General features: G+C 38.4%; 1 protein-coding gene across 1 annotated transcript; it reads left to right on the plus strand.

Annotated features, from left to right (window-relative positions):
- The first annotated feature begins 1,273 nt into the window (after positions 1-1,273).
- On the plus strand, positions 1,274-14,273 carry irf2b (interferon regulatory factor 2b). The gene is made up of 9 exons (XM_062393622.1): positions 1,274-1,504; positions 3,225-3,317; positions 4,585-4,684; positions 5,362-5,538; positions 5,709-5,755; positions 7,076-7,196; positions 8,832-8,984; positions 10,028-10,065; positions 10,861-14,273. The coding sequence occupies exons 2-9, from the start codon at positions 3,231-3,233 to the stop codon at positions 11,128-11,130; spliced, it is 993 nt and encodes a 330-aa protein (XP_062249606.1). The 5' UTR covers positions 1,274-1,504; positions 3,225-3,230; the 3' UTR covers positions 11,131-14,273.
- Positions 14,274-15,569: the final 1,296 nt, after the last annotated feature.

Raw genomic sequence — 15,569 nt, forward strand, 5'->3', positions numbered from 1 at the left:
GCAGCAACTTTTCATAGGTTATAAATCACAAAATTACCAACATGATTATTTTAAAAGATGCAAACTATAAAATAAATATTAAAACAGAAAAACTTGAGTCCACTTAACACCCATATGGTCAGCTGAACAATCTCAATGGGATATTTAGGCCTTAAGTCCAACTGCTCCTGCACTGGCCATATAATGTAGAGGCTATAAAATCTTACAAGGTCATTTAGTTTGGATTTCATGTTATTTTTAGGGTGATAGTATAACATATGTCCTGGGACTACACATGAAAACTCTTTTTTGCTATGGCTATTATTAGTTTAGTTTAGTTAAGTATAGGATTAGCTTGGTTTGAGACGGACGATAGGTGCATTGATGTTGTATTATTTTATCTGCTTTCTCTGATTTTTGATTTTGTAAATATAGTTTGCTGCCTCTGATTTGAAATGACATTGTATCAATTTGCTTCTTGGGGTTTTCTTTGCTTGTTTTTATTTGTCCTCTGTGTGAGGCACTTTGAAACAGCTGTTTCGAAATGTGCTTTAGAAATAAATGTATAATAATAATAATAATGCTAATAGTAATAATAATGTAGGGTTTTTGCTGGCTAAAGTTAAAATGAAGGTTCTCATTTGACACTTGCTGTAATATATATATAGTAACAACTATGTATAATATCAAAGATAAAACCGAAAGGGATTGTTTACCTAAAATTCATCATTCAGTTACGCCATGTTTTTAGCCAAGATATCCACTGATGTGTTGACAAGCTCTTGGCCAAGGGTGCGCGGTAGCAAAGCTAGTTCTGGTAGCATTCTGCATAGCTGCAGATACTGCTGAGTATTGCCAAGGTCGTCATGTGCCCCTTGGGCGAGAGCATAGTAGTAAGTAGATAATGAGTGAATTTTCATTTTTGGGTGAACTATCCCTTTACTTTGGTCAGGGGTTATTTACTTTGGTTTGCTAAGGGAAATAATTATTTTCATTACTGCCAGTTTAGCTACAAAATATAAAAAAAAGATCTAAAAAGATTATCTAAATTATTTTATTATAATAATATATATATATATATATATATAAATATATATACGAAGCCTTACTCACTTATTTATGCTTTGTATTACTACAGTAAAATCATGTGCACGCATAAATAACCCTATAAATGAAATAAGACATAGCGAAACGGTTTCGGTTTGTTTTCGTAGTCACAGGAAAGAAGAGCGGAGTGATTCCTCGCCGCATTTCAGCTTCTCCTCTGAAGCGCGCACGCGGCCGCAGACACTTCCGCGACGGCGCTCGAGAGCAGGAGGGGGATTTCCAGCGCGAGCCCCCACTTCCCCTCAACGGCCGCTGTTTTGCTTTCGCTCTCCGCTGAGAAACAGAAAAGAGCCACGGACACACTTTTGTTTCGCACTTTGTGTGTAAGTCCGGGAGAGAAGTTAAGCCGTGTGACTCGGGCTGGTATCGTCGGTGTGTCAGCGGGAGCCCGGAGCTACAGGCCGTCCTCAGCGAACAGGTACCGTCTCATTTCCGCATATTCACGCCGTTCTGTCGCGGACATGACGGCTCCCTCTCGCTCTGGGTGTGCAAGTGAAAGTGCGACTAGTTCTGTTGACTCGGTACTAGAGTTTATTTTCACTTTTGCCTCGGTTGTTGTTTCTTTTTGGGACCAGCACGACAACACGGGGCGGGTTAACTTTGACTGCATCCTTCTTTAACGCAAACTAAACGTGTTACTAACATTGACTAACAAGTGGAGGAGACGCCGGGAGAACCAGGATCGTACGCTACAACAACTACTGCTGTCAGCTTGTGTTGATGTTCCAGCTGTAGCTCTATTCGCCTGCTGGGAACCAAACTACTGTTTGAACTCATTCGTGTGTGTCTGATTCTGCTCTGCAGCTCAGAAATGCGTGATTTTTACACATTGAGGAAATAAAACGCTTTTCTCCGAGTTGTTGATCGTTAGCAAGGTTATTTGTTAGGTCCAAAACTACCATTAGAGTGGTACTAAAGTACTACAGTTTTACCCTTAAAAACAGCTTTTTAATTTTTTAAGTGTAATATACATTTAGCAGCTGTCTGAACTAGTTATTAACCCTTAAAGGTCTATTGTAATTTAATTACTTTTTTGAATCCAATAATAGCAATAATACTAATACCTTTGTTTATACAGCACCTTTTCAAAAACCTTTTATAAATGAAGACAAATAAAAGCAATAATACAACACATCAGAAACAACAGGCAAAATAACATGCAACATGTGAACACAGAATAACTAAGATATATATTCCCCAGGTGTAGTTTAAATGTTTTTTAAAGATATTAAATGTCTGTCAATATCACTTTGGCTTTAATAAACAACACCAGAATACGGTAAATTTAAAAATCAAAAATTAAAATTGCATTTTACTTGACAGGGACAGTGCAGTTGATTAACTTAGCTTTTGATTAATTTCAACCTTAAAATTAATACATAATGTGTTCTGTAATTCCATCATACAAATATTAAATCCAATGTTGGCCAGTAAAGACAGTGTTTTCTAGTCAGACTGGGTGTACCAAGCAACTGGAAGTTTCAACCCTGCCCTTATTAAAAAGGGATGATATATTGTCACCCTGTTTGACCTGTTAGGGAGCTCAGTCCTCATGTCAGCAGGCACTGCGTCGGCGCACTGCCAACTTCACCCGCCTCAGTGTGGGTGGGGTTGGTATGGGTGAAGTTTGTTTTTTCCAACGAGCCTGATGTATTCGTTATCTTCTTTTGGTTCTCGCTCTTCTGTCATCTAAAGTATTTAATTTAAAAGGTTTATCATATACAGATAATATGATCGGAGTGGGCTAAATGTCTGCAGATACAGACGTGATTACACAATTACATTTTTAAAGCGGTATTTTATGAGATGAAAATTAAGAAGTGGACCTGAGCAGGATTTCTATCTTTACAACCACAGACGAGAGGCGTTCAACACTTTGCTGTGCTCTCAAAGCCTGTTTGTAACCTCAAGAGGTCGCTTCTTCTCACAGTGGAGGACATGTGACTTTAAGTTTTGATATCTGCTCTGTTACCCACCCATTTTTTGTTATTGTAACAATAAACTCTGTGGAATCTTCAAATATGATTTTTATTTAAGCCTTACTGTAGTCATCATTCATGCATATGCTGCTATTTATTATTGTTGTAAAGCAATTATAATTATACAGTAATCATAAATAAATGTTTGTGTGTTCACAGGCCACAATGCCAGTAGAGAGGATGAGGATGCGACCGTGGCTGGAGGAACAAATAAACTCATGTCAGATACCCGGACTGAAATGGGTTAATAAGGTAAATGAGCACTCACGTGAAAACACACACAAACACACACACACACTAAAAATCCCGGTGTTTACTCTGGATCAAGAGGGTTTGGCGTGGGGGGAATGTGTTTTATGTTGTTTATATACACAGCGATTCAGTCAATGGTATTTTATTGTATGTAATACCAATTTTGCTTGTATATGAAAGGAATTCTCAGAGAACTTAGGCTGTAAACTGTGCAAGGAAACGTCTCACTTGGGGGATTATTAAAAATATTAAGGTAGGCCAGTCACAATAACGCATTTTGTTGGACAATATATTGTTCCAGAAATGATGCGATAAATTATATTATTGTCATCATTGTGAAAGCATTTTTACCAATGATATATTGATATTATAGCATAATCATGCAAGAACAACCTTTCAAAGAGCAATGTAATACAAATGTTTAAGAATATAGAGTCTGGTATTTGAATTACATTAAATTACATTTCATTTAGCTGACACTTTTATCTAAAGCGACTTACAATAAATGCATTCAACCATGAGGGTACAAACCCAGAACAACAAGAATCAAGAAAGTAAAATTCCTTAAAAAAAAGCAAAACTACAAAGAGCTACGCGTAAGTGCCATTTAAGTGCTACTGAATTGTTAGTTTGAAATTTGTATTCATGGTATATGAATGTTTGAGATCTTAAGAACTTAATAATAAGATATGTTAATAATAACTCTTAGAACTGTTTGTAAAGAACTAAATGGCAGCAGGAGTGGGGAGGTAGGACACCCAGAGACTCCGACACGGTACAAACCAACCGCGGCTTCTTTTCAGATCCGGAATCAGTGGCGCTAATCATTTTACATCAGTGGTCCATAGTTGAAACCCTGTTATCACACTTTTTGTTGCCACTGTTTTCAACTAATTAGACAAACTCCTCCACCACATTAATGTTCTCTCCTTATCGCCGCTTCATTGTCACACTGTCTGTCTGTCTGTCTGTGTGTGTGTGTGTGTGTGCGAGTGGGGGCGGGTCAGCCCGGGGCCTCGGTGTGTGAGATTAAACTCTGCTCTCAGACTGAAAGGGAGGAGATGAGAGAAGCGACACATCTCACCAGCTAACTGTTTGGCACACTGGTGCAACCAAGGAGTTGTTGTAGTTGCACTTCATCAATTTTTGGGCTAATGTGCGATTATTAAGCTCTGCAGTAAAGATTTTGGTGTTGCGATTCACCATGCAAAAATGTTTCTAGCAGGAAAAACTGAATCATGACCTGAGCATTTGTAAATTTTTTCAGGAAAAGAGAATCTTCCAGATCCCGTGGATGCATGCTGCGCGCCATGGCTGGGACCTAGAGAAAGATGCACCGCTGTTCATGAAATGGGCCGTACACACTGGTAATACAAAGATTTACCTAAAGACTCACTGCTTCTGCATTTTAGTGGCTTTTATTTTCATGTCCACTGCACCAGTTCGGTTTCAAATGACAGAAACGCTCGATTCGCATCCTGTTTTCAAGTAAGAAATCACGTTGTCATGGATTGTTCCATTCAATTAGACCACAGGACTTTCAAGTTCTGGGTCTTTGTAAGGAAGCGCACAGGGTTTCTTTAAGAACAGGAATTCACTCACATCCTTATCATGTCAGGAGAACAAATATAATATGTTGAAACTTAGATCAATTCTTGTCAGAAGGATGTCCCTGTGTTCAAAGAAAGATTCAAAAAGATCGGAATGAATAGAGAAATTATTAATTCATATTTTTGAATGGAAATTAGCACAATGATGGAATAATTTATTTTAATTCCTCTTCATAAAGTATTTGTAATGAGCACCCATTTAGTTTGATGACCAATGACTGAATTGATCGTGCAATTAAGAAATTAGAAGTAATGCTTTTAACTTAATTATTTAAAACTGGTTCCCATAATGTAGCATACATACTGGTATCATGGATTCATGTAAAACTGCCTGAAAAGTGGCAATGTCCTCTACATGATATTAGCCAACTGTGACAAAAAGGCATCTCTGTAATAACAATAATCAGAATAATCCTGTTTGTGTTTGTGCTCAGGTAAATTCCAGCCAGGCATAGACCGTCCGGACCCAAAGACGTGGAAGGCTAATTTCCGCTGTGCCATGAACAGTCTGCCAGACATCGAGGAAGTGAAGGATAAAAGCATCAAGAAGGGAACTAACGCCTTCAGAGTTTATAAGATGCTCTCCTCCACAGAGAGAAGTATGAAGAAAGGTGAGTGCTGCTTCTTCAACCAGGTTTGGTTGAAGTTACCATTCTCTCTTAAAATGTACTTACTATTAATTTCATATTGACTGGTTAAAGTCATTCAAGACCAGTTGTAAATTTGGGTTTTTAAAAACGATCTTTATAATCTATATCTTTCTGTGTGTTTGTCTATTTAGGAAAGAAGAAGTCCGACAAAGAGGGGAGGCCCAAGGAAAATAAAGAGGTAGATAAACTGACAAATTCCCTCCTCACCCATGAAAACAACAACACTTGCAGAATAAGGCAGCTTTTATCTAAATGACACCCAGTCTTTGCAATTTAACTGTAACTTGCGGGAACTGGTCTGGTGACATTAGGCATCATGGGAATATTTAATTTACCCAGAAATGTTGCTTTTGTATCAAAACAAATCAAAAGATTTGTGAAAGTCGTAGCAGAGGTGGCGGATTGCCTCAGTATCTAACGTGAACAATCATCTCCGGCTCAGGTTCCCACATCACACAGAGTTTTGGCAGAGAGTGCTCCTTCTCCATCTGCCTCTGTTTCTCTGCAATGCACATGTTTAAGCAATTCAAAGTAAAACCAATAGCTACTAGTTGCATTTAATATAATAAAATTATCAAATTAACAGAGAGTAATAGAGAACATATATCAAATTAAAAATATAATCTAAAATCATTGTTTAACTATACTTATACTGTATTTTACTTTGAAGAACATCATTTTTTACATAACTTATCAAAAGAACATAAATATTCATGCCCATTCAAAAATTGGTGACAGAAATGCTAACTTCCAACCACAACCTCTCAAACGGCTCAGAGTATTGAATATCAATAAACGTATTGCATGGACTTATGATGTGCAGAGTAATGAGCATGAATGCTTTGATGATATTCGGTTGGTGTTGTATTGTTGGTCAGTTTAATTTATGAAATGCTTTGGATAACGGCTTGTATCCAGGTCTTACTTGGTACTAAATTTTATTTGTTGTTATGTTTATAGTTTTATAGATATTCATGTCAAGCTACTGAATTGCCTTATTGGACTCACTCACCATCACAGTTAAAATGTAATGAATGAATAAGATTAACAATACAGAGTATATTATAGTTAAATGGACATGTAAACATTGATTGAGCCTCTTTGTTTGTGTAGAAGTGTGAGTAACACGTTTTTATTTAAGTTTTTAAGTGTTGTTACAGTTGTTGATGGCAGATTGATGACTTTGATATGGAGCATCCCATTCGGGATGTTTTGGAGGCCAATGCCCACACTGATAAAAGGGTGTAAAAACACTTCTTGGACAATAAATCTATAAAAAAATATTTAAAACATTAACGTACATCTGATCTGCATTGTTTATTCTGTATCATCAATATAAACACAGTTATATCTGTGTTAGTATCAGCCCGCCAATAAATCGGTCAGCCTCTAATTTAATTTACCCTTTTTCACAAACAGTGGTACGTTATGGTACTTTTGACCAAATCAGTCTTCCATAATCAACCTTTTACAGTAGTTTTGTTCTTCTCACCCTCAGGTACCGTCTCCGTTTCCAGTAAGAACTCCTCTCCAAGCTCTTGCTGGACCTATCGACTATTCCAAACAGGAAGAGGTCAAGCACGAACCCATAGAGTCAACGGTGATGGACAGTGCCTCAGGTACGACACCAGTGTCTTTTTTTTTTTTTTTACTATGATTACTATAGCCAGTTCCTATAGAGACTCATCAGGGAATTGTGTCCGTTTTCTTTTCACACTTGCACAATGTAGCGGAAGGTTCTCTGCTCAGATGCATTAACAACAGCACCATGTAATATGCAGGATTCATGTGAGCGATGGTGCAGCCAGTGGCAAGAAGTGGAGATCACATGATTTTGTTTACATCACATCGACATATGCGTTGGCTCTTTTCACCATAAACTCTCTTGACATCTTCCTCTGGGTTTTCTATGTGTACGTCTCTGCTTTTTACCCAGAGAGATTGTTTTCAATTTTTTTATTTGGAGTTTGCATCTGCTATGTTATTGAAGCTCCATCAACCCCCTCACACACACCTGCTCGTAGTGAATTTTTATACTTTGGGCCAGGTGGAGAAAGTACACAGAAGATCCGGAGGCTCTCACTTGGACATTTACATTACATGTTGTCCAAAGCGACTTACATTTTTAGTACACTCAGCATTTATGAGGGGCCATTTAGGGGTTCAGTATCTTGCCAAGGACACTTCGGCATGAAGATGGGGAAGAGCAGGGTTTGAACCGGCAACCTTCGTGTTGGAGAACGCCCGCTCTACCACCTAGGCCACACCGCCCCAAAATATACATACAAACATACAATGCCGCTGGCAGGGTGATAGTCCTCATAGCTCCCCCCACCCCTCTCTTTCTCTCTCTTGTCTGTGTGCTTGTAATGGGGGGGGGCAGATGGGGACATTTACCGGAACCGGAAGTGACTGGTACTTCCGGTTGCAGTCATTTAAAGAATAAAGCATAGACTTCAGAATAAGGGCTCATATTAATAATCGTGATGTCGATATTGGCCAAAATAATCGTGATTTTTCCATAATCGAGTAGCCCTACCTGGATGTGTTTGTCATGGTGAAAGACAAGACGAAGCAAAACAAATTCTAATTTGCATTGTTCCTTTCAAACACAGGGACACTTCAAAGTGCAATACATCAGAAACCAAAGTTGCATTAATTAGATTAGAATTGCATTAAAAAAGTTTCATTCAATGAAATAAAAATACACACAAAAATTCCAATTTCAAGTTGCCACAAAATCAATTAAGAAAAAAATGCCATTAATTGCACAGGGATCTTTCCGTATATCCACAGCAGAGTAGTTACAGTGGTGAATGAACAAAGTCCAAAAACTGGCATGTAGGTTATTGAAGTGAAATGTCTGGGGTTGTTTTGAATATATATATTGTTTGTTAAATAAATCTTCCACGAAGTATCTACTTGATTCTGTGTCAGACCATTCGTCTGAACTGTGTTCAGCTGTCTAGAAAAATTATAGAAACTGGAAGAGACCTCTTTTTTTCTCTGTTTGACATGAGGCCTTGATGAGCCCCAAGATTGTAGTGCACAGGTTGTGCTCTCAGTCAGATTAGAATAAATAAACTTGTCTCAAAATAGATGTTGTGGAAATAAATATCACAACTCTTTGTCTTAAAGCATTGGATAGATTCTCTATGTTGTTGTCATTTTATCAGTAGATAATTTACAGCGTCGGTTCAGAGTGTGCATGCATGTTCAGTTTATTATATCACAACCTTTGTTACCATTCTTAGCCATTCACAGCTCAGTTGAAGACCATGTGATCACGAGCGAGCAGCTGCCATTCGTCTGTCAGACAATTGAAGTAACCACTGAGAATGAGGAGCAAACGGTTAGCTCCTCCCACTCGTACCCACTCCAAATCTCCCCTGTTTCTTCATGCTGCGGTGAGACCACACACAAGCACACATTCACGAACACACACCACATTTTATTAACAGCATTGCATAAATAGGTTACACTGTTGTGCTTTTTCTGAACCACCGTTTTGACCACAGCAGTATCAAGTTCACATATTTATGTTAATAGTGTAATTTTTCTACATTAAGCTTCAGTTGGCTGTCAAGATCAATGCACTTGATGTGGGCAAGTGGTTTTATTTAAAAAAAAATAGCAAAAAAGTGGTTCAGCTGGTGACCCGATAGTCTGACGTCATTGCATCACCTGTTATTACACAATCCAACTAAAATAAACTGGCTTCTCAATCACTGTTACCCGATCTTATCTGGAGCGCAGAAAATTGTGGGCAAACCAACTGAGTGTGGAAAAAAGTAACCACTGTTAACAGCAATTATTGTGGCAGATAAGAGTGTTGTAATCAGACTCTTAGAAGCTGCGTTTCAACTGAAAGTTGGGACAGCAGAATGCACTCTGCCATATTGAAATAATAAAGAGTAAAGCTTTTACTAATTTATCTTTGGAATAATTACACTGGAGACTAAAAAAATCCTATATTGTTTGACATTTTGAAAATAAAATGTTTCCGCTCAAATGGACCCATAAACATCTTTTATCTTTTATTCATTAGTTTATCTCTAATATCGGTGTATCCAACTTTTTCACTAACCACTCGTTCAGATTAAGGTTTCTTTTATATTTTCCATCCCTCCTTCCTCTCTGTACAATTGATCGTTTTTTTTTTATCTCTTACCTAATTGTTGTCATTGTCTTCTCTCTTCTTCTCTTTTGTTTATTTGTCAAGCAGGTTTATTTAACTGATTTTAACATTAATTATACATGTAGTGTGCAGGCTTTTTTGTTTCGACAGTAGAAAAGTGCAATGCTAGGTACCAGCCACGTTTATATGGTTTCCCAATTTAAGTCAAGAATTGCTGGAATTCCTCCTCTTTCTCTTGCCCTCTTTGTCTCTGATATATTTCCTGAGTACTGTTTTATTACTACAACTCAGTATTTGTGTTCATTTCTGCAGGTAGTGACACAGACAGTGACACAGAAGATACCAAAGAGGTGAGTCTCCCGTCATACACAATCAAATACACAAAGGTGAGAGTGATGATAAAATGATTACCTGATCTGATCTTTAGAGAAACAGGTTTTCACCTGTTTCAACCTGAATGTAAAACAGGATGTATGTGTCTTGCTGTCTGTCTGTCTGTCTGTTAGTCTGTGTGTGTGTCTGTGTGTGTGTCTGTGTCAGTGTCTGTGTGTGTGTTTGTGTGTGTGTCTGTGTGTGTCTGTGTGTGTTTGACAAGTGTGTGGCAAGTGTTTTTTTCATTTTCTTCCTGTAATGTTGCGAGGCTGACAAAAGGCAGGACCTTGTCAGGAACTGCGACTGTCAAATATTAACAGAATGATCTAAGGTTGATCTTTTGTAGTACATTGTACCCACAGTGAACACACGCCTGTACATATCTACACACAAACCAATACTGCTACTTATCAGTGGTAATAGGTTTTGGTGTTTAATTTTTCAGTGTAATCCAGCACAATATTAAATAATAATTTAATCTTATCTTGATCAAAAATACAGGTGTCAAATGTTTTGATTCTCGTGGCCACATATACATTTTTTAAATCGAATGAAGTTTTCTGCCATTTAGTCCTTGACAGATGATTAACACCTAAGTGTATTTAGATTGTGTAGATTATGTGGTTTAAATTAGATATAATTGTGTATCATCTGTGTGTTGGTGAAATTTAAGGGCTTGCTGAATGATAGTTCACACAATTTCAATGTGTCTCAGGCCCAGCTTTTGTGTTGAGTATTATAAGGAGTTTTATGTTCTCTCCTATTTTTAAAAGGGTATCAGTGCAGTCTGGAGGCGGGACTACAGCACATCAGTCGTCAGAGTTCCCACTTGTTCTCTTCCCAGCATGGCCACTTTTGTCAGCGCCAACAAGCCGAACTTCAGGGTCACCAGCATGCGGGACCCAGACCCACTCATCAGCTACCACACAGACGGCTGGACGTCGGCCTACAGTCAAAACTCTCTTGCGTCTCCGGGGACCAGCCACACCCATGAGATGCGCGCAAGTGTCATAATGAAAACCTCCGACGCTACCTCTTCCTGACCCCAGAAGGGGGGTATCCTAGCTGTTGTCAGAGCATAGGAATGACAGAGAATGTTGTTTTTCTTCATCAGGGCCATGTGGTGCCTCAAAGGCCAAATTACCAAATCTGTGATTTTGATTGTAGCTTCTGTGTGGGACAATAGTTCCCTGAGTTTTCCTTTTGATTGGAAAAATTGCTGACTAGTTTTAATGATATTCTCCGGGGCTTGACTTGCCCACTAATTGGGGAACACTGAAGTCTTTTAAACTGTCTGCATCTGTACGGCTGCGACAGTTTGGGTAGATTTCATTAAGTTCCCATGTCTGCAAGGATTTGTGAACAAACCATGTCCAGGTTAAATGTATGAACACGTGGAATGTACACGCCGGCAATTGTGAATCTAGAGTGTATATGTGGGATGTGTGTTCACATTTCTGGATTATATTTAGTCTTGGTCATCCATGTGTCACAGGAAGGTCATTTATCTGGCTGCTTGTTGTCGACACTTTAGGACACCATGGTTAGTGAAGAGTTGATTTAGCACTTTTACATAATTTCTTAAGATGGATTTTATGTGTAAAATATATCTTTTGTAGATGCATAATCTAGCTGTGACTAGATTTTCATATTAATGAACAGTTTTATTTTTTTAAGCTGTTAAGAGCCTCCAGTCAATCCAAACATTCAGTTCCTATGTCAAATAGTCCCTAGTGGTTCATTACAGGTGGATGTTATTTTATTTAAAACTTATTTTGAATATGAAACCTAATCGTACCACATTTAATTTAAAATTACTTGCCGGTTAAGTATTACAACCCGTTACAAAACAAAATGTTTTGATGAAACTGTTTAGTTTCCCAGTCTCAATGTCTATGTGTGAACAAACGTCCTCTTTTATGTCTTAATTTTTTATTGCACCATAAATGGGAAGAGGACCATTTACTTACTATTTCAAAAGAGTTGAACCTTGAGCAGGAAACACTGTCTAAAATGATTTACTGTGACACATGGATGGAACAAAGATTACGTAAGCCTAGAAGCAAACTGTTGATAACAGAGGAACCAAAAAACAAATGTTATGAGGAAGTTAAAGTCTCTGTCGGCAAACCAGCTCCACTAGCAGCAAGTCACAAGAAGACTCAGAGGCATGTTGTTGACAATCATGACAATCATTGATATGCCCCGAATTGCCCCATGCAAGCATGTGTGTGTGTGTGTGTGTGTGTGTGTGTGTGTGTGTGTGTGTGTGTGTGTGTGTGTGTGTGTGTGGGTGCGCCTGTGAACTTGTAAGTCTGGAAACCTCAGGTAAACGTGCCCGCCTACACGGAGAGATGAACTGACAAGATAAACGACAGACATGCTGACAGACGGACTAACAAGACTGTGAAAAATGGCTTTCTTCCGCTCTCTCCTGCCTCCTGGTGTTAATAATGTACATAGCTCATATGTATGTATGCCTGCAAACTGCTTCTGCACCTTATGGACAGCACTGGTGTGTGTGCGTGTGTGTGTGTGTGTGTTGGGGAGATGGTATTGAAGATGTGTGGATGGATACAAATGATCTATGCTTTAGTCTGCTAACAGCCTAAACCTCAGTCGATTCTGATGCTCAGTTGTCGCAGTGCAAGCATCATGTTAAGCACAAATTTTCACAATCTGTAAATCTCAACACAAAGAAAGACATTATATTGAAGTGTATGCACAGAATGATAAACGTGAGCATCAAAGGAAGATCTTCTTTCCTTTGATTGTCTCGCATACCTGTAAAGATGCAAGCTTGGTGTTCTCAGTATTATTTGGCAAAATATAACTAACTAAGAAGAAGTAGGTTATGAAATGTTCATATTCCATCTCCTGAGAGTCATCTCTCCCTGTGTTCTGAACTGAGTGAATCAGAAAGCTACTGGTGTGTTAGCAGCTAGCAGGCTAAAGCGCATTTCATCATTCCCAGGCTGCGTTCAGCCAAGCCCCAGCTCTTGAGGATACACAGGATGCTGCCATGTTTGTGAACCAAACCCCTGTAGATTTTGACACTGGACGCACATTATCATCATGGTGAAATTATTTAAGTTTCTCATTCAATCTAAGGCGTATGGGTTTACTTGACAGCAGATGTGGAATAGATGTCGCTTTTTCCAAATGTTTCTTCAACGTGTGTTTTTTTTTCTTATTTAACATGAATCACATTGAAAGATAATGGACACTTCATAGTACTTAGAAATGCTCCTCACTCTTCTTCAGTGATTTGTGTTCTTCGGCTCACAGCCTCCTTGAGTGCTGTATTTTTACAACCATGTCATTATGACCAAATCAGATGCTTTTCTTTAACTATGTTTATTTAGAAACCAATATTCTGATTAGGACAATAGTTGACAATTCTATGATTACCTTAACCTGAATAATAATGATATTATTAATAAACAATTAACAGTTAATCACACAGGAATCTGAATGGGGTAATCTATTGGCAAATTGTGTAAACATCATAAATATCTTATTCAGATTAAGGTCGATTTATTGGTCTCCATGTAAACCTAGTTGGTAAAACAGCCAAAATTGTTGTTTCATTGCATGCAAATGGTATAGTTCATATTTGGCCTTTGCACCAGCACAAATGTGGTGAATTAAATTAAAATTGTAGTGATTTCAAAATTGAAGCATGAGCTGACTTGAAATCGATGTGTTCTAATTAATGTTGCCGTTTTTTGATTATTGAATGTTCAGATCCTTCTACCGTCACAAGCCTGACCATGAATACTTTTGAAAGAAGTTGTCATGGAACAACTGAAGTGCACTTAAACCTGGAGCCTATTTCTGTTTCTATCTATGCTAAAGGGACGTCATTGCAGCCAAAAGTAAGCAGGGAAAAGTGGGTAGTGATACTGTTATTTGTCATGAGGTTGTATGATCTTTCTTACTTGCCTCCACTTTATGAGCTTGCTTACTTTTACTTTTAAAACTGAGGTGTGTCTCACTGTCGGCACTTTAAACGTATAATAAAAAACAATATTGCCATTCAACTCCCAAGGTTAAGCAACACAGGTAACTGCCCAGCTAATAGAAACTGGACCCACAATGTGTCATCACTGTTTATTCTGCAAACATTATGAAAACTACATGTGGATCAAGATGTAAATCTGAATAAAGACGTTTTTTGTATTTATTCAGAGGAGTTTGATGTGTTTTATGCATTGTTGAAAGATTGCAGGTGGTGGCTAGAGGTTTATCTTGTGCATTCATAAAGTTCAGAGTCCAGGTTTATGGGATGTGGGAGACATGGAGAGCTGGCCTCTCTGTTAGTGTTGAGATAAAAATGTCCAGTAAAAACAAAGTCCTCCACGTTGAGGTCATGTTGTCTGTGTGTTGTGGAAAAAACACATCACTGCCCTGAGATAGTTCAAATTAGTCCTTGAAACATCTGCACAAAAATATCAAGCGGTATATGTGCTAAGTGGAAAATACCTCCTGCGTGTGTGAGATATTTTTGTCAGAGCAGCAGATGTTCCCTTGTTGCAGACACAGACATGCACACACTCGTACTCACACGTACAGCTCTTTCAGTTCAACCAGAGCACCAACTGCTGTTTCGGTTTCAGTTGCTGTTTTCAGTTCTCTCTTTACTTCCTGTCTCAGAGGCCTCAGTGGATGGCTGGTCGGTTGCCTTGACGACTGCTAACCGCATGCCATTTGTCATCATAAACACTCTGTCCCTAGTGTGGGACAGAGTGTATCCACGTCTTCACTACACTTCTCTTGTTTTGGTTTAAAGACCACAAGCAGTCACGACAGTCATCTCAAATAGTCTCTACTCAGGCTTCTCTTACAGTCCTTCAGATACTAAAAGAAACAAAAATCATTCTGTTTATGATTAAATTATAAATCCTCCCTTGCTGCTAATTCACCTTAATAAAACAGAAATCAGTTAAATTGAATCATCTGGTGTCACCGAAAAGAACAACAGTTTCCCCAGAAGAGGTTCATTTATTTTCTTATTTAGGGTCTATGTTTACAAAGCATGTCGATTCCTCATTTCTAAATTATTTACGAGTAACAATGAGGGCAACTATTCAGCAAACAGTGTGATTAACTTGGATCCTCCTGCAACTTCTGCAGTAATTGCTCACTTTTACCATCTAGTGTTCACAAGCAGAATTACAGCTTAATTTCTCTGGTTAACGCAGGTCAGAAAGGCTGTCAACATCATGAAACTTTTTCTGTTCAAATATTGATACAGGTTGCTTATTTTAAGGAATATTCTAAGAATACAAAAGTCATAGAGCTTATCGAACTATTAAATGTATTGACCACAGTCACTAACCAAGAGAAATATTGTATGTGAAATCACTAATGAGCACCACAGCCAAAGAATTCGAGCCATGGATTTCTGTGCGCTTCGCCTCGCTGTCGCGTCTGAGACAAACACTGAGCTCTACTGTTTCAGGGACTGATCGGTTGTGAT

The sequence above is a fragment of the Platichthys flesus genome, chromosome 8 (assembly GCF_949316205.1).
Source record: "Platichthys flesus chromosome 8, fPlaFle2.1, whole genome shotgun sequence".
Taxonomy (NCBI): Eukaryota; Metazoa; Chordata; class Actinopteri; order Pleuronectiformes; family Pleuronectidae; genus Platichthys; species Platichthys flesus.

Excerpts from the sequence above, each read along its gene's own strand:
- irf2b (XM_062393622.1), top strand. The coding sequence starts at position 3,231 with ATGCCAGTAGAGAGGATGAGGATGCGACCGTGGCTGGAGGAACAAATA. Across the intron at positions 3,318-4,584 it reads GACTGAAATGGGTTAATAAG|GAAAAGAGAATCTTCCAGAT; the intron begins GTAAATGAGCAC and ends AAATTTTTTCAG. Across the intron at positions 8,985-10,027 it reads CCCTGTTTCTTCATGCTGCG|GTAGTGACACAGACAGTGAC; the intron begins GTGAGACCACAC and ends TCATTTCTGCAG.